This window comes from Sciurus vulgaris (genome assembly GCF_902686455.1).
Source record: "Sciurus vulgaris genome assembly, chromosome: 13".
In the NCBI taxonomy this organism is placed as follows: Eukaryota; Metazoa; Chordata; class Mammalia; order Rodentia; family Sciuridae; genus Sciurus; species Sciurus vulgaris.
The window spans coordinates 7,077,756-7,101,578 of record NC_136474.1 but is presented as its reverse complement, the minus strand read 5'-3'; the positions used below and the strand labels follow the sequence as shown (position 1 = coordinate 7,101,578).

Below are 23,823 nucleotides of genomic sequence, written 5' to 3'. Positions count from 1 at the left end.
CTTAACTCCCTTTCTTCCTTCACACTTCTCAATAGTTAACTGCTTCTATGCCGTGCTCCCTAGAACTGCCCCAATACCTGATGCAGTACTAATTATTCTGTATTGAAGGTGTTATTCTCAGTTTACTTACATATTCAACAAGACTGTGACTTCTGGCCCAGTGATTCAGGTTAAGCTGCTGGGAACAGGCCGGGGATGTGTGAGGGGCTGAGAACTCCTCTATCCATCTTGCCCTTCTTCTCAGTCTTGGCCAACAGACCCCACCATGACCCCAGGCTACCTCCAGAGCCAATCACAGACTTCCAGTATTAGTCATACATTATCATTCTGCCATTCTATGGAGCCATGTTTATCATATGATTTCCTTCAAGCTCTTACTTGAGATGAGCAAACATTTAAAAATGGGAAATTATTTGAGACATTAAGAAGTTATGTGATATAATTTTAGTTGCTGCTGATTACAAAATTACAACTCATAGATTTATGCTCTCTTCTGTCCCAGATTATTTTGCTGTCATGCTTACTAATGATGTCATAAGCCAGACAAAAAGAAATAAAAATGAAATGTGTAGAACCAAACTCATTTTTGTCCTTGATTCAGTATGCATATACAGGTGACACTGAATCAAAAGAAGATAATATTAAATTTCTGTAATCTGCATTTTGCTTTAGCTTTCACAGATTGTGAAAGCATGCTATAAGTTTTGAATAAAATAGCTCCACCTGACTAACAGTCTTGGAATCTGTTCTTTTGCTGATGCCTAGTGTTATACAGGTTTGCATATAGTGGCTCACAATTACACTATGGAGCATTTTATGGAAGAAATCAGAATCCAGGAATTTGTATTATTGTAAGTCAGTGAAATACAAAGCTCTTGACCAGTGATGTCATAAACAGTCCAGATGAGAACACAATATTGAATTTTTTTTTTTTTTAATTTGTGTCCTTCATGATTTGGAACAGAGACAGAAAGATCTTAGTTAACTTTTGGCTTATATTAGGTTTCCACTGTTCTCTTAACTCAAACCATGGTTCCGAAAGATTTTGCTCCTGGGTACAAGGGACATATTATTACCTTTTTTCTACATTGGGCCTAAAATATCATGAAATGTGCTCTTTGATTACAGGTTAGAAATGCACAAGTGCAGAAGTTTTATCAAAAGGTTTCATTCACTATGCACTCACTTTTTGCAATGGGAACATTGTGATTTGAATTTCAAGGTTGTAGCACAATCTAAGAGCACTTTCAAGAACCAGAAGAAATGTTTTCATTTCAAAGCTTTTGTACCATTGGTTTCTGGTATATGCTGTTAGATTGAATTTTCTGGAAATGTTTTACCAGTGGATTTCACTTTCAAAAAGTGATCCTTTTTAAAGTTTCACTCTGCTCCAAGATGTTGGTCCTAATAGAATCAGAAGAACTCTTATGAGCCACATTTGTATACTTTGCCAGAAATCTTTTTTGAATGTGCTAGCTGAGAACACCATAGATGTGCTTACCAGTGTAGTTTCAGGAAGCAACTTCAAACTGTATGCTCTCACATTGTTCTCTTTCAGAACACTGTCAATTGAATTTGGATGAATAAGTACAAAGGAAATGTACTTTTGAACACAAGATTTCCTGCTTTCAATTCAAAGAGTTTGTAATATTGAAACAGTTCATTTGAAGGGGAATGACACTTAAAATGAGTTTTCTGAAAAAGTGTCACAAATGGATTTCAATGAATCCCTGGGAAACTGATGTTTTCTGCAGTCCCACCAGGTTCCCTGAAAATGGTGTGCCCAGGTAGAAGGAACCACTTGCTACCTCTGTTCTTACATTGGGTTTGAAACATGCTTTGTGCTGTTTGAAAACAGCACAGTATTTCCAAACAGGAGAAGTTTCAGAAAGAAGCTTCAACCTGTGTGCCGTCACGCCACTCTGCTCTGGATGAGAACACTGTGGTTTGAATTTTGATGAGGTAGCACTAAGGGAGAGCACTTTCAAGCATCAGAAGCAATGGTTTAATTTCATACCATTTGTTCCATTGCCAGTGGTTTATGCTGTTAAATTGTGTTTTTTGAAAATGTTTCACCACTGAAATTCAATGGAATTTTGAGAAATTGTTCTTTTGCAAAGATGTTCTCTGGTCTAAGAAATTGATCCTAACAGAAGCAAAAGCTCTCTTGTGAGCCCAGTGTGTATTTTGGGCTTGAAGTGATTTTTTAATGTGCTGGCCAAAAACACTTAATAAGTTCTTTACAGGAGCAGTTTCAGCAAGCATCACCAACCTGTATGCTCCCATTCTGTTTTCAATGAGAACAGTGTGGTTTGAATTTGGATGAATAGCATAAAGGAAAAGTGTGCAAAAACACAATGTATAATGATTTCAAATTGTTTGTAACATGGAAGGAGGCACTTAATTTGAAGCAGCAATTGCACACAAAGTGACAGAAAAGTTTCACATGTGGATTTTAATAAACTGGGCAATTGATGTTCTCTGTAGCCCCATCATGGTCCCAGAAGACAATGCTCCTGGGTATAAGAGATATCTTGTTACCTTTGTTCCTACATTGCACCTGAAACATCCTGGAATGCATTGTTTCACTACAGCTTAGAAGTGCCTAAGAGGCGAAGTTTCAGTAAGAAGCTTCATTCCTGTGCATTCACTTTGTTTGCATTGAGAACATTGTGGTATGAATATGGATGTGGTAGATAGAAGCAAGAGCACTTTAAAACACCAGAAGAAATGGTTTTCTTTCAAAGTATTTGTAGCATTGGTAAAACGTACATGCTGTTAAACTGAATTTTCTGAAAGTGTTTCACCAATAGACTTCTTTGAGACTTGAGAAACTGATCCTCTTCAAAGTTTTACTCTGCTTCTTCAAGAAGTTGGTTGTAAAAGAAGTAAAACCACTGTTTGAGCCCCACTTGAATATTTCACCTACACTGTATTTTGAATGTGCTGGAGCACCATAGGTGTGCTTAACAGTGTAGATTCAGCAAGCAGCTTCAACCTGTATATCTTTGCTCTGTTTGTAGTGGGAACACTGTGCTTTGAATTTGGATGAATTTTCACAAATCAAATGTGCTTTTAAGCAACAGAAGCAATAGTTTCATTTCAAAGCATCTTTTATATTGGCAACTTGTTATTCTGTTAAATTGTGTTTTCTGAAAAAGTTTCAGGAGTGGACTTCAAGTAGACATTAAGAAATTGTTTCTGAAGTGATTTTTTTTTCACCAGGGGATATATATATATATATATATATATATATATATATATATATATATAGTAAACAAATGGGATACATGTTGTTTCTCTATTTGTACATGGAGTCAAGGCATACCATTTGAGTAATCATAAATTTATACAGGGTAATGTTATTTGATTCATTCTGTTATTTTTCCCTTCCCCCACCCCTCCCACCCCTCTTTTCTCTTGAAGGGTGATAGGAAAGCTTAAGGCACACCTAGTATTCCAGGGATACCCAGTACACAGTAGTCTTATGCATAATTATGAGAAAAATGAAAGTGAAATAAGAGGAACAGGAGCAGAGGGCAGGACAGAAAATGCAATGAGTTGAGGCCAGGAGTCTTACCTTCCCCCATGATGTGTAGGCCAATTGGAGCCAGGCCTGGTCAACATGTCTTGAGAGGAGTAGATATTTCCTTAGCTAAGGCCATTTTGCTGTTTCCCTAAAGGCAATTTTCATTGCTAAACCATGCTTAGACTGATAACAAATGTGCCCAAATCCTCCTATCCATGGCATGCCATGTGCCTCTGGTAGTCACAACTTGAGTTTAGTACACTCTTTGCTTATTGAATTTCAATTAAGTCAGTCATTCCTTCTTGGCACATTGGACCAGGTACTGTGCTGAAGACTGGCACAGACTTTTGGACATGGCAGATATGTTACAAATTCTTTTAGAATTTTCTGTCAGTGCAAGTGGAAGTCCCAAGAAGAAGCAATGACATTAAGGGGTCCAGGGCCTTAACCTCATTCTAGTGTTAATAAGCAGTATGTCAACATTGGGGCTTTAATTGTGCTGGTAAAAGAACAACCTTGTGGGGTCCTGATAAGGGGCAAGTAGCAGGAAGAGAAACAAAGAAGGAGACAGAGAAATGTCACAGTTGCTGGTGGCATGGTCCAACAGGCTTAAGTTCCCTTATAATGCTTCAGGAACACTGAGATAGAAAGGGTTCACCTGTGAATATTCACCCTGAATTGCAAATTTAGTGAAGTCAGGCTCCTGAGTCTCAATGCCCATGCAACATTGACACATTCAGTTCTATATGAATGTCAACATAAAGACTCAATATTTAGGTTAAAGATGACTTGTATTCTGCAAAATTCCGTGTGATTCTTCTTGACATGGTACCTCCCATGAGGCAAGACAGGCTAGGCACACTTGGATGAGCTTCCTGGTCAGAGTTCCAAGTGACAGCTGTGTAGGGCATGCAGGGCAGTTGAGGGTGTCCCAGGAAGCTCTGAGACTCTGAGTTGGGACAAGAACTGTTATGGGGTCATATCCTTCTATAATTTTCCACAATGTCCCAGAAGTTCATAGCACTACTATAGTTTTATATGCTTCAAGACCTTTTGCTCAAGAGGTACAACATCAGATAATACAGTAATAATGTCATCATGAATGCAATTTCCTAATTTTTTTTTTATATTTGATCATTATCCAAACAATCATCCATGTTTTTAAAACATCATTCTTAAGACCAAATAAGAGCTATTAGAGCAGCTATACCATGGTTGACTCAGTGAGATTTCTCCTTTTGAATATTTAGATTTCTCCTAGTTTTTACCTATTATAAAAATAATCTGTAAAATAGAAAGATACTACCCAAAACTTTAAAGCCAAAGAGTGAGGGTAGAGGAAGTATTTTTGGTTGGGGAGGGGATTTTTTCTCTCCAATCATTTCCCAAAAAGACCAGCCTTCTTTGGAATTCTGTTCCCTTGGAACAAGCTCTGCCCTTGAGTTCTTTAGACCTCGGTTCCCTTTGCCTCTTTGTGTCTCCCATACCTACTCAGCTCTCTTTTTGGTGTAGTTGTGCTTAATCTGGGTAGATGAGAAGCAGTGTCATCACCTGGTCATACTCCACCAGCACTGTGAGAGGAAACAGAGGTGGCCAGGTTGAAGCTCAGTTGTGGAAAAGTACTTAGCATCAGAGAGCAGAGAGATCAGCTATGAGAGAAAAGGACTCAGATCATTTTATACGGTGCAACTTAAGAACAGACTGATCACGACTAAGAAGTCCAAATTTGAGAGCTTTTATTAAGCTGGCTGGCTGACTGTCACACAAGACCCCCAAAGTGGCTGGCCACAGGTTTGTAGGGGTTCTTATAACAAAAATCACATCAATCATAAGTGTCTGTTGCTTTGTTTCAAAATTACAAACTAACATCATGAGATCATCAACAGAGGAGGAAGAGGTTCAAAATGACCATTACCTAGGTACAAACTAAAGAATGTTTACTAACACAATCACTGTTCACATGGTACATTGTTAAGGAGCAATTGGAAAGAAAAATGAGTAACCTTTCAGTACATAAGAATTATTATTTTGTATTGCTAAACATGTCATGCTAAGTAACTGATGATGAATACAGAGGCAGGATGTTTTCATTGGAGAAGTTCAGCAATTGTTGATGGGTACAGAGCTGAGGTGTTCCCATGGGAGAAGATTATTTCCTCCATAACATGGAGCCTCAGTGCAAAATGGAGTATGTTTAGCCATTTCCCTTATAGTCTGGCCTATAACATTCTCATGGAGCCATATCAGTCAGCCCATCACAGGCCACAGCTTAACTCCTGGAGACATGGTGACTACATTTTGCTTTCTGAGAAAGATGAAATTTACTCTGTGTGAAGCATCTGGTTTATGCAGTCACATGAAACCTCCCAAAACCTCCCCCAAACACTGGATGGAAAGTTTTGTAGTCTGAAGAGAAGGGCAGTGTGGGGTGGGGATGTGTAGATATTTTTAGTTGTCTCAAGCCTCTGATTTCTATTTCTATAGGATCATTACAGTCATCTCCCAGGTGAGATAATGTCATTGCGACTACATGTCCATACTACAGAGACTAAATTATTTTAGAGCGAGTAGTTTATATTCTCCATCCTTGGAGCTAGGAGCTCAGTGCAATTTGGATTGGAAATATTCTCAGTTGAATAAAAGATAAATGTGTGCCAGGAGTCAGGGAACATTGATGCGATACATGCTTTCCCCAGATGGTTGTTCAAGATGGGGAGATAAAGGCCATCAGGACTGGTTTCCTTCTCTGTACAGTGAGCAGCTTCTCCCTTATGCTCTAAAAGGCAATTTTGCTTTTGGAGTTGATGGCTTCTCTGCCTACCCATGGAGATTGGCCTCTGGCTGACATTTGAGCAGCAGCTGTACAGAAAGACAGTGGGCAAAGATAGAACTTTGCTGAGTCTAATACTGCAAGACTTCCTGGGGATCCTGTGCAAATCTGGTCTCTTCTTCTCAGATTACTTAACCAGTAATAAACACAGCAGAGGTAAATTGGGAGTTATGATATGGCTCAGTGGTTGGGCAAAAAAGTGCTGGAAGACACAATGGTCCCTGAATAAGTTTATATGCCTGCAAGAGTATGTGATGAGAAACTAAGAATAGAGTGGACAGAAGAAGGATGGTGAGGTGTGTGGACTTAACCACATTTGGGGTAGAACATCCTGGCCTCCTGGCCTCCTGATTAAGAAAAGCAGGGACTTTCCTCATATTGCCCTCAGAGTTCAAGGGAAATTTCAGGTGTGCCTGGGAAACAAGTATGCATGTGGCAGAGGAGCAAAGGGGTCTTTTGTGTTTTGGTGTGACCCAGTAACTGTAATTCTCCACACATAGTATGAAGACCCTGTCTCAGATGTGAATGATTTTGAATCATGCACATATGGTGTAATGTATGAAGCCACTCGCCTTTCCTGTTACAGGAATTTCTGCCTCCCAACCACCTGTCAATCTGCTCTCAGCCTGCCTCTTCCATTACAGGAATTTCTGGCTTATGCCGCCGCCATTTTCCTGCTTCCCACATTACGTCCTAACATACTATTGATTCATCAGTCAGCTTGCAAGAATTCGCTTCCGCTGTTGGTTCCTTCCAGCCTGCGAGATTCCAATATCTGGGAGAAGCCACAAACCATCTTGCCCCTTTTTGCCCCTTCTTTTCCCTCTTAATAAAGTCCCTTGTGTGAGATCTCGTGTCTGCAGAACATTTTTCTTGGAGCTATTGGTGAACCACAACTGCCCCTAACATCTGGTGCTGCATATTTTGCATTTTTTATTTTTCCTAGCATATGGTTAGTAGTTGTCTTAGTAGTTCTATGGAATTTTAGAGTTAATTTGTATTTGAGGCAAATTATACTCATTTTGATTGACAATTGCCATAGACATTTGGGGTTTTAAATACAGTTTTGTAAGTTTAACAGGCAAATTGACTTGGGAAAATAAATAAACAAAAATAATAGAAGTGGCAAAATTGCAAAAATGATATGAAAATAAGTATGTGGGGAAAACTTTAAAAGATATGACCAGAAAGGAAGCCTCCAAGCTCCAGCAACAAATTGACCAATGCCAAGCCTCTGTGAGGTGCTGTCATGGAGTCTTCATTCTTCCTTCCTCTCCTCTTTCTTTCTCTGGTCTATGATAATTTTCTGCCTGTGGGAGACTAGCAATGAGTTAGAAAACCAAGATTGATTCAAAACACACCTTTGGAGACTAGATTTCATTTTATATTCTGGCTCTACCACTTTTGAGACCAGTGGCTTTGGGCAGAAAGTTTAACTCCCTGTGGGCCTGGTCTCATCTACTAAGTGGGGATGTCCTGGTATCTGGGTTCTTGGACAGTACCAAGAGCTGACATAAACAGTTGTTTCCCAGCTCTATGGTGTGAACTGCTGTTCCTCTGCAGAAGGGTGATCAAAGGGAAGTCTGCACAAAGGGTGTATCTCTTTTCTCTTCTCCAAAAGCAGTTCCTGATTCCCCTGGAATTCCCCCCTGCATGAGGCAGGTTATCAGGCCTAAGAAGCCAGCATGAAAGCCCCCTGAACAAGGAGGCACTGAGCCTGCCAAGTTGGTTTGAGCTGGTCCAGACACATTATTTCAGAGGCCCAAAATAGTACAAAGGCCAAAAAAAAAAAAAAAAAAAAAACATAGAAACTGAGCATGGAAAACTTACTGCCATCTTGTTTCTACAGGGGAGGGGAAATATGGAATGGGAGCCAAGAAATGAAATATTGTGGATCACTGAAACCAGCAGTGCCTGCAATGAGAACTTCACCCAGGGCTTTTACTTGTAATAGAAAAGCACCCCCTTTATCTATATTAGTTTGAGTTGGCTTTTGGTCACTTAACACCAAGATTAATGAATGACATATTGATTTTTCTCAATTCCCTTTTATAGTAATGGAGGCACAAGAGAATGGTCACAAGGAACAACAGAAGATTAAATCTCAAAAAAAAATTACATGACTTAATTAATAAATGGGCAAATAAGCTAAACAAACACTCCTCAAAAAGGAAATACAAATAGACCACAAATATACCAAAATATTCAACATCATTACCAACTATAGACATGCAAATCAAAACTACACTGAAATTTCTCCTCACACCAATCAGAATGGCAGTCATCCAGAATAAAAATAACAGTAAATGTTGGAGAGGATGTGGAGAAAATAAACACTTCTTTTGTTAATGGTACTGTGAATTAGTACAACCACTATGGAAATAAGTATGGAGTCTCCTCAAAAGACTAGGCACAAAACCACCATATGATGATGTTATACTAGTTCTCTGTATTTATCCTGAAGAATTAAACTCATCATACTACAGTTATACATATGTACCCATGTTTATAACAGCACAATTCACAATAATCAAACTACAGAAATAGCCTATAAAAAATATGTGGTATATATATACACAATAGAATTTAATTCAGACTTAAAAAAATTAAATTATGCCATTTGCAGAAAGCTGAATGAAACTTGAGACTATCTTGTTAAATGAAATCAGTCAAAATAAGAGGATTAAGGGTCATATGTCATATGAGAGGATAAAGTTAGAGAGGATAAAGGAAAACAAAGGTGGGGATGGATCTTCTAAAAATCCAAGGCACGTCAGTAGAAGAAAGGGACAAATGAATGGCTATTGGAAAGAGAGGAGGCAAGAGCTGGGGAGTGATATTTGCCAAACTATATGTTTATATTGTATGCAGGAACAAATATGTAGCAACAAATCTCAGCATTATGTACAACTATAATGCACTAATAAAGATGTGGGAAATAAAAGATTAAGTCCAGCTGAGCATGGTGGCATATGCTATAATTGCTGTGCCTTGGGAGGCTGAGGCAGCAGAATTGGAAGTTTTAAAGTCAGTCTCAGCAAAAAGCAATATTCTAAGCAGCTCAGTGAGACTTTGTCTCTAATTAAAATTTAAAAAATAGGCTGGAGGGCTGGGGAAATAGCTCAGTTGGTAGAGTGCTTTCCTCACAAGCACAAGGCCCTGGGTTCAATCCCCAGCACTGCAAAAAAAAAAAAAAAAAAAAAAAAAAAAAAGAAAAAATAGGCTGGAGATGTGGTTCTGAGTTCAATACCTTCTACCCTCCATCCCAAAATAAATATTAAGGCCATACAGGCCGCAAAAATGACCTAATTCTGCCCATCTGATAGGGCATGGCTTTGAAAATCCTAGAGAATTACTTTTGCCTTCATAGGCCCCCTCCCTATGAAAAGAAATTTAAAAGTTATATTTTGCTACTGGACTGGTGTAAATTAAATATAACCCAGGACAGATTGTATTTTTAATTTTTCTTTGTATTTAAAATTTTCTGAAAGTTCTTTCTTTTTTTCCTGTATTCTATATATAAATGTTTGTCAGTAGTCACACATTTGTAACCAAACATTAGTAAAGGGAAATCGTTTTTTTTTTTTTTTTTTTAACTAGATCTACAATACATATTAACAACCACATCAACTGAGGCACATTTCTTAATTTGATGGAACGGATATAGCCATGTTATGGATTCCAGTTGTTGGTGTGTTACAGCAAGGATCACTTCTGATTCATTAAAAGTACTTGTAGTTTAATTAGGTTAAACAGGATGGGACAGAAGCCTAGAGTGCTGCTCACTTTTAATTGGCTAAATGCACAGTGGTCTTATTGGATTAAGTGTACACCAGATGCTCATACACTGTAGCCTGAAGGCTGGAAATAATTCTCTCATTAATTTATGTGTATACAGCATGAAGGCTTCCCATGTGTTGGGAAATATCTAAGATTAAATGCCTCACCTGCAAATTTCTGTGTAAAAGTGGTGGAAATGGAAATTTATGTCTATCTTGTGGAAACTAAAACCTGGACTGGCAGACAGACTGTGGATGATGACTATTCTGATCTCATTGACCAGTGGGATGCCTCTGTGAGGACCAAAGGCCTTTGCCATTCAGAAACCAAGTACAACTTTGTCTCCTGCTTGACCCCTCTCTAGAGTGTGAGAAAAAGAAAGACAGTCCTGGTGTTTAGCTCCATCTTACACTTTCTCACTTTGGCTTTTCCTGAAAAGGCTTGAGACTGAGGTCCCAGAAATCTTGAGAGTGTGCTGACCAGTTCCCATTGGATTCTTAACTATAAATTCTTACGGATTTTATGATTAATTAAGGAATTTATCTCACTGAGTTTTCCTCTTCAGCATAACTTGATTTCCTCTGATCAATATTATATCAGACTTGTTCAGACTTGGTCTTTTTTTTCCCCTACTGATAAACAGGTAGTTTGCTGACAAATGGGACAGCCTGTCTGCTGAGACCAGGCAGGGATGTGGGTAATTTGCTTCTTGGAACAGAAAGCATGTGGAGGTCAGCACACTGGGTCTACGTTATAGAATTCTACCCTTAACCTCATGTTCTCATCACACACATCCCTTTGTCCCCTATTATTTAGGAAGATACAGTCCAGCTGAAGTCATATGCTGGTTGATCATGGGCTCTAAAGAATGGACATCAGTTTCACCAGAGAACTTGATAGCAATGCGGATTCTCAAGTCACGACCCAGTCCTACAGTATCAGACTCAGGGTGACACATTTTTCTTCTATGGAAGATCCTGGGTCATGGAGCACAGATCCTGGACATTACCACCAGCAACCACTAGATGGAGGGGACGCACTTTCCTACCAGCCCAGAGGGAGTCTCAGCAGCCAGGCTCCTGGTTTCTCTGGGTCACATCATAATCCCTGAAATGTCAGTGTACTGAGGCTGATTTTACTGTGGTATCAAGGAAGTGTAGTCAAGGCATTGACTAGAGGGAGCAATGGTGATGGTACTGTAGAAGGAAAGCCCTTTAGAATTGTGCAAGTTCTCATTCCCTTGCAAGGGCAATATGATCATTTTTTTACAGCCTGGAGTCCTGAGGGCTGGAAGAGGTCTGGTCACTGGCCTTAATAGCATTTGGGAAGACAGGGGCTAATAATGTAGGAAAAAGGTATTTTCTCCTCACAGAAAGTCTAATCTGATTGTAAATATACTGAGAAAAAAAAAGATCTATCTTTTTTTTTTTGTACTTTAAATTGTTAATTGGGGAGGGAAGTGAGGAGGTGGGAAGAGAACTAGTATTTAAATCTTGGATTTAAGTCAGGTTCTGTTCTTGAGTAGAGAAGGCTTTTGTCTGCTCCTGAACCTCTTCTGTGACCTAAGTTTGCAGCCATGACAGGAGAAAGTGTGTGCAACAGGAACTGTGTTTGCACAGTTCCTGTTTCCCAAGCACATAAGTCTTCCTCCCCTCGCATTTCTGACAGCCCATAATGTTCTGTAACATTAAGATGGTGAGTGCCTAATATAGAAAATGGAAAGCACAGGTCTGGGTGCACCCCACAGTACCTAGGTCCAGGGGTTCAGGCCACAGATGCAATTGCCCTGGCCCTTTTGAGAAACTTTGTAGGTTTGGCATTGTTGCAAGGATAACTTGGGGTTGTTTTAATCTGGTATGGTTAAAATTCAGAAACAGATTTGACAGGCACAGACCTCTACAGTTACCTAAAATAGTTGTATAGGGCCATGTGGGAGGCACCAGGGTTGGTCAGGAGACGGAGGGTATGGAAGGTGGGGGAGAACATGAGAATGAGACTTTATTGTATTTGTGTAGAAAGAAAAGTTGAGGCAGAATAATAAGGTTTAAGATTAGTTTATTTTAGTAATTTCAGTAGGTTCCAGGGGCAAGGGCCCTTCCTGATTCTCTGGGAACTGGTGTAATTAGGGCAGGCAGATGTTGGCCTAGGAGGGTGGGAGTCCAAAAGGAATTGTATTGGTGGTGTGGAAACTGGATCTGTTGGCCTAGGAGGGTGGGAGTCCAAAAGGAAGGGTATTGGTGGTGTGGGAACTGGATCTGTTAGTTTGGGTAAGGTGAATATGCTGGGGAGATGACTGACTATTCTAGGAATTGCTCTCCCCCAGAAGACATGCCATGGGTGTTGTGGTACATGACAGTAATCCAAGTGACTCAAGGTATTGAAGTAGAAGAATTATAAATTTGAAGACGGCCTGGAAAATTTAATGAGATGCTGTCTTAAAATATAATTTCAAATGGACTGGAGATCTGCTTAAGTTGTAGATCAGTTGGAGAATGCTCCTGGTTTTAATCTCAATACTTACCTCCAAACACACACACACACACACACACACACACACACACACACACACACATGGCCCTGAAGGGCATATCCTTAAGGTTCAGCAAAGTAACAATGTCAAAAAACAGACTACCAACAGTGAAAGCCATGCTTATCATAAGTACTATGCATCCGCAGAAAATAAGAAAACTATAACTCTGCATGTGTTCCTAGCAAGTATGCTCTCTGGTCCATCAAGGACAGTGTCTGTGTTTATGATCATCTAGATCACATGTTTCATGGACACTAAGCAGACTTTCGTGTGACTGCACAGAAGGACTCCTTGTTTTAATGGAGAATCTTCCAGTAAGACATAAATCTAGGCCAGCGAAGTAGAAAATGCAGATGCCCATTAACAGTCTGTCACTTGATCCTCAAACTGTCATGAGGAGATGTCTACCTGGAGCAGGCTCAAGATGCTTGGAACAAGAACAGACTTTTCAGGTAGAGAGAATAGGGCAGTGGGCTGTCTTTCCATGACATTGTGTCTCACTGGAGCTTATATTCTCTCTGATAGCAACTTGGAAGTGGAAGTGAAGCACTGCACAGACCACTCTGGAATACATGGGATCAAAAGACAACAGGGTTTCCTTGCAGTTGACTTGAGACCTTCCCAGGTCACCAGTTTCAGCATGGGACAGTGGATTCTAATGTCCTGCATGTTAGTTTTTTTGTGTGTGTTTGTGTGCTCACACATGCCTCTGTGCATGCAGGTCAAGCTATTTATTATTTTTGTGTGTGTGTGTGTGTGCTGGGGATTGAACCAAGGACCTTGTGCTTGTAAGGCAATCACTGTACCAATTGAGTTATCTCCCCAGTTAAGTTCTTTTTTTTTACATACAAAAATAACATTTATTAATTTAAGCTGTACAATATATTTAGTCAAACCAAAAGAGTAGAATCAGTCAAATTCCATTCACCCTGAAATTTATATTCCAATAGAACAGGAAACTGCCTTTAGTTTAACACAATTGAAAAGCAAAATGGCTCCAATTACATTTTGTGGGAGAGCGGAGACCTGTGGCGAGCTGAGGCACTGTAGTTGATTTAATGTTGCCAGGCAGGAGTCAGCACATAGCCCAGAACAGATCTCAGCCCTCGTGCTAGCTTCTTTACTATAAAGGCAATAGGATCCTTGTAATAAAAGTTCAAACAAAATTTCAAAGTCTTAAAATCTTCCTGGAAGTGGGAGTGTACTATAAGTTTGCAGCACATACCAGTCTAGAAACTGCAATCACTCTGCTGTAGTCTTTTGAGCATTGGCAGCATTTTCTAAAATTTTCCTTTTCCATTCTTCATAATCCTGTGTCAGATCTTCATCTTTCTGAGATGTATGTGGGATCTCTACTACTTTCTCTAGTTCCTTTACTGGTGGTTCAACCACTATTTTCTTTTTCTTCTGGGGTGGACTAGATAAATTTCCAGGTTCTCCCTTGTCAATCTGCTGCCCAATCTTCTCTAATTGTTTACATAGTCGATCAAATATGACTTTTTTTACACCAGATGTGGCTGCCATTTTGTTTTTATCCACTTTTAACTTTAGAATCTTGCACGCTGTAAGTAGTGCAGCAGTGGTAAAAAGTGTCCTGGACAAGTCAAGATCTACTTGTTGTGTCTGGGGAAGACTGGACTCGTAGCTTTGCAGTATCTTTGAAGCCATGTTCACTGCTTCTGTACAGCTAAATTGTACAACTAGGTCTCTTATTCCAACATTTGAATTCAGGCCCAGTAAACACTCAAAAGATTTAAGACAGCTCTGATACATCTTCTTGTTCAAACCAGAAAGTTTAATTAAATAAGGCCTGTCCAAGGGGCATTTCATCCAGGAAGCAGCAAGGTCCACGCACATGACTACATTACTGGTTTCTGTGATATGTGCAGATAGACCAATACACTTCACCTGGGACAGTCTCAAATATTCCTCTGCTTTTCTATAAGGGCAATGTGTTCATCAAAACACTTTTTCAGGCCAGGAACAGTGGTTCATGTCTATAATCCTAGGGATTAGGAAGGCTGAGGCAGGAGGATGGCAAGTTCCAAAGCCAGCTTCAGCAACTTACTGAGGTCCTAAATAACCTCATGAGACCCTAAGCACATCGGGTTCAGTGAGGCCCAGGCGTCGGGCTAAGCATCCAACCAACCCCGACTCCATGACGCTACCTCGAACTACACGCGCGAACAGCTGCGGTACAACCCAGTTAAGTTCAAAATGGCTCATTGTGCATGCTTAGAATAGAGGAGGAAATACTATTTTCTCAATCGGGGGTTACTACATAGGAGGATTCTTGCCTGACATTCAAGGAGGAGCATCTGACTCAACATCAATAACTGGGATCAGACTGAAAAATTTTTGGAAGGATGGTAAAATTTTTTGACAGAGACTGTTGCACACGAATCAGGCCCAAGTTAGTAATTCCCCTACCTCCAGGATTGAAGCTTCTCTGAAGAATAGGCTGTGTGTCTCCCTTTCCCTGTTTCTTTTATTTCTTTCCTCCCTTTTTTACCTGCTAAGAGATAATCACTGTGTCGGAATCACTGGGGAAAAAATGAACCAGAAAAGTTCAAGTGCTTTCCTGTATAGCATTTATAATCTAGAACAGGGTACTTAAACCTCAGCAGGACTTAGACGCTTCTTTGTGATGAGGGGCTTCTCTGTGCATGATAATGTGTTTAGTAGTACATAGTAGTACACCTGGTCCTTACCTACTAGATTTCCAAGTACTGGGTCCTGAAAATTTGAACAATCAAAATATTTAGTCAGGACAGATGTCCTCTGGGTGTGACCATTGCCCTGACTGATAACTATTGACCAGTGTGGCAAAAAACCTGAGTCAACATAATGCAGTAAAGTTTCCACAGATATGACTGTACCTACATGGGGTCTTCTCAGGGGTCTGCTACTGCTCACAGATTTCAGGATAGTGGTACTTACAGAGGATGTTAGTATATGCCTGTTGTGAAACAGGAATTGAAGAGAGGTTACCAAATAAAATCCCATTCAAGAGAGGCTTCATTTTAATATCATTATGGGTTTATCATGGAAATATTTTGGTGACATAAAAATATATAGAAGTATCTGTGAATGAATTAAAGATTAAAATGAATTTCCCCATTATTCCCTTTCAGACATTCATTCTGAAATAACTTCAGAGTAGAAGAAATTGGTAGCAGGCTCACATCCTGAAGATTTTCAAATTTTCAAATGAAACTCCAACTCCCTTATGGTCTCTGTAGGGTCTTAAAGAGGAAGAAAAGAAAAAGACTGAAAATGACTTTCTTTGTGCCTGATACAGAGGTCATAGGTTTGCATTTGCCAAATGTATGACCCTATCTGATACTAGTTGAAGGCATATGTGTCTGTTTCCTGTGACATCTAAAAGAAGGGTACGATCTATCTCTGGAATCCAGTGTAGAAGTTACGGTAAAAACCTTTGTTTTTCCCTATCCACCTTAGTGTCTTTCATGTTGTATTATTGTAAACAAATGGGATACATGTTGTTTCTCTGTTTGTACATGGATTAAAGAAATACCAATTGTGTAATCATAAATTTACATAGGGTAATGTTATTTGATTCATTCTGTTAATTTTTTCCTTCCCCCAACCCCTCCCACCCCTCTTTTTCCTCTATACAGTCCTTCCTTCCTCCATTCTTACCACCCTCCTTATCCCTAAGCCTAAACCAAACCCTAACCCTAACACTAACCCCTTCCACCCCCCATTATATGTCCTCATCCGCTTATCAGGAAGATCATTCATCCTTTAGTTTTTTGAGATTGGCTTATCTCACTTAGCATGATATTCTCCAATTTCATCCATTTGCCTGCAAATGCCATAATTTTATCATTCTTCATGGTGAAGTAATATACCACTGTATATATGTGCCACAGTTTCTTTGTCCATTCATCAACTGAAGGGCATCTAGGTTGTTTCCACAATCTGTCTATGGTGAATTGAACAGCAATGAACATTGATGTGGCTGTATCTCTGGAGTATGCTGATTTTAAGACCTTTGGGTTTAGGCCAAGTAGTAGGGTAGCTGGGTCAAATGGTGGTTCCATTCCAAGCTTTCTGAGTAATCTCCATACTGCTTTCAAGAGTGGCTGCATTAATTTGCAACCCCACCAACAATGTATGAGTGTACCTTTTTTCCCACATCCTCGCCAACACCTATTGTTGCTTGTGTTCTTGAAAATTGCCATTCTAATTGGGGTGAGATGGAATCTTAGGGTAGTTTTGATTTGCATTTCTCTTATTACTAGAGATGTTGAACATTTTTTCATGTATCTGTTGATTGCTTGTACATCTTCTTCTGTGAAGTGTCTGTTCATTTCCTTAGCTCATTTGTTGATTGGATTATTTGTATTCTTGGTGTAGAGATTTCTCAGTTATTTATAGATTCTGGAAATTAGTGCTCTATCTGAAGTATGAGTGGCAAAGATATTCTCCCACTCTGTAGGCTCTTTCTTCACATTACTGATAGTTTCCTTTGCTAAGAGAAAGCTTTTTAGTTTGAATCTATCCCAGTTGTTGATTCTTGCTTTTATTTCTTGTGCTATGGGAATCCTGTTAAGGAAGTCTGACCCTAAGCCAAAAAGTTGAAGGTTTAGACCTACATTTTCTTCTATAAGATGCAGGGTCTCTGGTCTGATTCCGAGGTCCTTGATCCATTTTGAGTTGAGTTTTGTGCAGGGTGAGAGACAGGAGTATAATTTCATTCTGTTGCATATGGTTTTCCAGTTTTCCCACCACCATTTGTTGAATAGGCTGTCTTTTCTCCATTGCATATTTTTGGCCCCTTTGTCTAGTATGAGAAAATTGTATTTATTTGGGTTTGTGTTCATGTCTTCTATTCTGTACCCTTGATCTACCTGTCTATTTTGGTACCAATAGCATGCAGTTTTTGTTACTATTGCTTTGTAGTAGAGTTGAAGATCTGGTATTGTGATACCTCCTGCTTTCCTCTTTCTACTGAGGATTGCTTTAGCTATTCTGGGTTTCTTATTCTTCCAGATGAATTTCATAATTGTTGCTCTATTCCTTTAAGGTACATCATTGGGATATTAATTGGAATTGCACTGAATCTGTATAGCACTTTTGGTAGTATGGCCATTTGACAATATTAATTCTGCCTACCCAAGAACATGGGAGATCTTTCCACCTTCTAAGGTTTTCTATAATTTCCTTCTTTAGTGTTCTCTAGTTCTCATTGTAGAGGTCTTTCACCTCTTTTGTGAGATTGATTCCCAAGTATTTTATTTTATTTTTCATGCTACTGTAAATGGGTTAGTTTTCCTACCTTCTCTTTCTGAAGATTCATCACTTATGTATAAAAATGCATTGGATTTATGAGCATTGATCTTGTAATGTGCTACTATACTGAATTCACTTATGAGTTCTTAAAGTTATCTCATGGAATTTCCAGGTTCCTCTAAATATATAATCATGTCATCAGTGAACAGGGATAGTTTGAGTTCTTCTATTGCTATTCATATTCCTTTAATTTCTTTGGTCTGTCTATTTGCTCTGGCTAAAGTTTCAAGGACGATGTTGAATAGAAGTGGTGAAAGTGGGCATCCCTGCCTTGTTCTAGTTTTTTGGGGGAATGCTTTCAGTTTTTCACCATTTAGAATGATATTGGGCATGGGCTTAGCATAGATGGCCTTTACAATGTTAAGGGATGTTCCCACTATCCCTATTTTTTCTAGTGTTTTGAGCAAGAAGTGATGCTGTATTTCACCAAATGCTTTTTCTGCATCTATTGAAATAATTATGTGATTCTTTACTTTAAGTCTATTGATATGGTGAGTGACATTTATTGATTTTCAGATGTTGAACCAACCTTGCATCGCTTGGATAAAACCCACTCAATCCTGGTGCAATATCTTTTTAATATATTTTTGTATGCAATTTGCTAAAACTTTGTTCAGAATTTTTGTGTTGATGTTTATTAAGGGTATTGGTCTGAAATTTTCTTTCCTCATTGTGTCTCTGTCTGCTTTAGGAATCAGGGTGAAATTGGCTTCATAGAATGAGTTTGGGAGGCTTCCCTCCTCTTCTATTTCGTTGAATACTTTGAGTGTTGGAATGAGCTCTTCTTTAAAGTTTGTGTAGAACTCGGCTGAGAACCCATCTGGTCCCGGACTTTTCTTTGTTGGTAGGCTTTTGATGACCTCTTCTATTTCATTGCTTGAAATTGATTTATTTACGTTGTGTTTGTCCTCCTCGTTCAGTTTAGGTAATTCATATGTATCCAGAAATTGTTGATGCCTCAAGGTTTTCTGCTTTTTGGAGTATAGGTTTTCAAAATAGCTTCTAATATGTTCTGTATTTCACTTGTGGCTGTTGTGATATTTCCTTGTTCCTTCCGAATTTTAGTAATTTGAGTTTTTCCCTCTTTCTCTTTGTTAGTGTGACTAAGGGTTTATCAGTTTTGTTTATTTTTTCAAAGAACCAACCTTTTATTTTTTAAATTTTTCCGATTGTATAATTTGTTTCGATTTCATTAATTTCAGCTCTGATTTTAACTATTTTTTGTCTTCTACTACTTTTGGTGGTGGACTGCTCTTCTTTTTCTAGGGCTTTGAGCTGTAGTGTTAAGTTTTTATTTGTTGATTTCTACTTCTTTTGTTGAATGTGCCCCATGAAATAAATCTTCCTCTAAGTACTGCTTTCATAGTGTCCCAGAGATTTTGATATGTTGTGTCTTTGATATCGTTTACTTCTAAGAATTTTTTTAATTTCCCTCCTGATGTCTTTTGTTATCCATTCATCATATAGTAGTGTATTTTTTAATCTCAAGGTATTCGTGAAGTTTCTGTTTTTTATTCTGTCCTTTATTTCTAATTTCACTCAATTATGATCTGATAGAATACAAGGTAGTATCTCTATCTTCTTGTATTTGCTAACAGTAGCTTTGTGGCATAAAATATGGTCTATTTTAGAGAAGGATCCATGTGCTGCTGACAAGAAAGTGTATTCATTCTTTGTTGGATGATATTTTCTATATATGTTCATTAAGTCTAAATTATTGATTGTTTTATTGAGATCTATGGTTTCTTTATTCAATTTTTGTTTGGAAGATCTATCCAGTGGTGAGAGAGGTGTGTTAAAATCACCCAGTATGATTGTGTTGTGGTCTATTTGATTTCTGGAATTGAGAAGGATTTGTTTGATGTACAAGAATGAGCCAATGTTTGGGTCATAGATATTTATGATTGTTATGTCTTGTTGATTTATGCTTCCCTTAAGCAGTATGTGATGTCCTTCTGAATCCCTTCTGACTAGTTTTGGCTTGAAGTCCACATTATCTGAAATGAGGATGGATATTCCAGCTTTTTTGCTGTGTCTGTGTTCATGGTATGTTTTTTCCCATCCTTTCACCTTTAGTCTATGGTTCTCTTTCTATGAGTTGAGTCTCGTGCAGGCAGCACATTGGATTTTTCTTTTTAATCCAATTGGCCAGTCTATGTCTTTTGGTTGATGAGTTCAGCCCATTAACATTCTGGGTTATTATTGTGATATAATTTGTATTTCCAGTCACTTGGCTCATTTTTGTTTTTTGACATCATTTGGTTTCTCCTTTATTTGGCTATTCCTTTAGGCTAGTTCCTCCCGTTGCTGATTTGCATCTTTGTTTTTCATCTCTTCCTCATGGAATATTTTACTGAGAATGTTCTGTAATGCCAGCTTTCTTTTTGTAAATTCTTTTAGCTTTTGTTTATCATGGAAGGATCTTATTTCATCGTCAAATCTGAAAGTAAGTTTTGCTGGGTATGATTCTTGGTTGTCATCCGTTTTCTTTCAGGGCTTGGTAAATGTTGTTCCAGGTTCTTCTAGCTTTTAGGGTCTGGATTGAAAAATCTGCTGATATCTATATTTGTTTCCCCCTGAATGTAATTTGATTCTTCTCTCTTGTGGTCTTTAAAATTCTGTCTTTATTTAGTATGTTAGATATTTTCATAATAATGTGCCTTGGTGTGGGTCTGTTGTAATTTTGTATGTTTGGAGTCCTATAAGCCTCTTTTACTTGGTTTTCCATTTCATTCTTCAGATTTGGGAAATTTTCTGATATTATTTCTTTGAATAGATTGTTCATTCCTTTGGTTTGTTTCTCTAAGCCTTCCTCAATCCCAATAATTCTTAAATTTAGCCTTTTCATGATATCCCAGAATTCTTGTTGATTCTTTTCATGATTTCTTACCATCTTCTCTGTTTGTTCAACTTTGTTTTCAAAATTAAATATTTTTTATTCAATGCCTGAGGTTCTGGCTTCTAGGTCTTCTATCCTATTGGTTATGCTTTCTATAACTTGTTTTTTTTGTTTCCTTCATTTCAAGGATTTCTGTTTTTTTTTCAGTATTTCTAACTCTTCTTTTAAATAATCTCTTGCTTACCATATTTGCTCTTTTAACTGTTGATTGGTGTGATCATTTAATGCCTGCATTTGCTCTTTCATCTCCTCCTTCAATGCCTGCATTTGTGCTTTCATCTCCTCATTTGCTTCCATGATTATTTTAATTAAGTACATTCTGAACTCCCTTTCTGACATTTCTTCTGCTGTGCTGTCATTGGGTTTTATTGATGTAGTATCTAGGTTTGTTTGAGACACTTTCTTCCCTTGTTTTCTCATATTGGTCAGATGTCAGTGGGACTCTGAGATATTGCAGATTTCCTCTATTGGCTTATAGTGTCCCTGTAGATTTCCAGTGTATCACCTACCAGCCTTCAGTAGCCTGATGTCTTGGAGAAACTTGATAATGTAGTGATTCCAAAGAAAGCTTCCCCTAGCCTGCTTCTGGTTCTAGGACTTGGAGCTGGTTCTGTGCAGAAAGGATCTCACTGGGTAGCCTGCTCGGAGAAGCTGGCTGTGTGGGAGGAGCCCACCACCAGAGTTAGCAGGGGTACCTGGGGTATACTCTAGCTGTCCTGCCCTTCTCTGATAAGCCACCTCTATATGGGACTGCCGCCCAGTCACCCAGTGGGGGAGACTCACCCCATGGCTCTATTTAAGTCCTAATCTCTCAATGCCTCCCCTTCTTGAATTCTGGAGTCTGGAGGGACTGGAGATGCAGTCACCCTCTAGTCCACCATCTTGGATCACTGCGTGGAAACACCCTGCGGCTGGAGGGGGCAGGGCTGCCTGGAGAAGTCTCTGGCTGCCCTGCCCTGGTCCCAGAGGCTGCCTGTGGGTCTGAGCTCTCCGCTGGCTCTGGGACTTGTGGCTGGCTCTGTGTAGAAAGGCTCTCACTGAGCAGTCTGCTCCGAGATGCTTGCTGTGTGGGAGGAGCCCACCACTGGAGTGAGCAGCGCTAACTGGGGAAGACTCTAGCTGCCCTGTCCTACTCTGATAAGCCACCCCATCCGGGTCTGCCACCCAGGCAGAGCGTCACTCTGTGGGGGAGACTCACCCTGTGGCTCTATTTTAGTCTGAGTCTCTCAAAGCCTCCCCTTCTTGAATCCTGGGTTCTGGAGTGACTGGAGATGCAGTCACCCTCTAGTCTGCCATGTTGGATCGCCCCTGAAAGTGATTTTTTAATGTGCTGGTCAAAAACACTTATTAAGTGCTTAACAGGAGTAGTTTCAGCAAGCATCTCCAACCTGTATGCTCCCACTTTGTTGTCGGTGAGAACAGTCTGGTTTTAATTTGGATGAATGAGTACAAAGCAAAGGTGCTGAAAAACACAAAGTATAACAATTTCAAATTGTTTAATAATAATACACATTTATTTTAAGTTTAGGATACATGGATATAACATAAAACAATATATAAGAATGCATATGCAAATATGCCACAATAATTTGACATTTAAGTCAAAATACCCATAAGCACTCACATTAGCATACATGCTTTTGTGTAAAATTAGGTTTACTTATAGGGTTAACATTACAGTGAGTGTTAACTTTTGATGATGGGTTAAGTGGCACACACCTGTAATTCCAGCAGATTTAGAGGCTGAGTCAGGATCCTCAAGAAATCAAAGCCAGCTTCAGCAACACTGATGCATTAAGCAACTCAGTGAGACTCTGTCTCTAAATAAAATGTAAAATAGCTCTGGGGATATGGCTTGGTGGTTGAGTGTCCCTGAATTTGATCCACAGTGTGAAAACAGCAAACAAAAATAGTTAGTGCTAAAGTTTTAGTTGTATAGGGAATGAATATGTACATAGAGTAAAATAAATATTCATAAGAATGTACATGTGAAAATACATAGAAAACAATATATAAACTTATATGTTCTAAAACTTGAAGTGTATACTGAGCGTCATATATATATATATATATATATATATATATATATATATATATACTTTTTACAATTATAGTATGCCTGGTTATGGAGAAAAACTGAAAGAACTACCCCTTAAAAGTGGAAGAAGGAAGGGATGCCCTCTTTCAAACTTCTATTTAACACTATCCTTGAAATTCTAGCCAGAACAATTAGACAGAAAAAAATAAATTAAAGGGATATAAAGAGGAAAAGATGAACTCAAACTCTCAACATTTGTCAATGGCATGATTCTATATTTAGAGCCCAAAAATTCCACCAAAACTACTATATCTCATAAACCAATTCAGTAAAGTAGCAGGATATAATATTAACACTAATAAATCTAATGCATTTTTATTCATAAGTGATGAATCCTCTGACAGAGAAATTAGAAAAACTACCCTATTTACAATAGCCTCAAAAAAAAAAAAAAAAACTTGGGAATCAGTCTAACAAAATAGAGGAATGACCTCTACAATGAGAACTACAGAACACTTAAGAAAGAAATTAAAGAAACCCTTAGAAGATGGAAAGATCTCCCATGTTCTTGGATAGGCAGAATTAATATTGTCAAAATGGCCGTACTACTAAAAGTGCTATACAAATCCAATGCCATTCCAATTAAAATCCCAGTAATGCACCTCAAAGAAATAGAGAAAGCATCATGAAATTAATTTGGAAGAAAAAGAGACCCAGGAGAGCTAAAGGAATCCTTAACAGGAAGTACAAAGCACGTGGTATCAAAATACAAGACATTCAACTATAGTACAGAGCAATAGTAACAAAAATGGCACTGGAACAAAAATAGACAAGTAGACCAATGGTTCAGAATACAGGACACAGAGACAAACCCACATAAATACAGTTATCTCATACT

At 38.7% G+C, this 23,823-nt stretch overlaps 1 protein-coding gene and 1 long non-coding RNA gene across 2 annotated transcripts in view; one reads left to right on the top strand and one right to left on the bottom strand.

Moving 5' to 3' along the window:
* LOC306643031 overlaps nt 1-23,823 on the top strand; it is a 934,727-nt gene that overhangs the window by 85,325 nt on the left and 825,579 nt on the right. The window lies entirely within an intron of this gene.
* Nucleotides 13,524-14,604, bottom strand: LOC306642871 (origin recognition complex subunit 6-like). The gene has a single exon (XM_079108696.1). It carries the CDS (start codon nt 14,524-14,526, stop codon nt 13,912-13,914), a length of 615 nt encoding a protein of 204 aa, XP_078964822.1. The 5' UTR covers nt 14,527-14,604; the 3' UTR covers nt 13,524-13,911.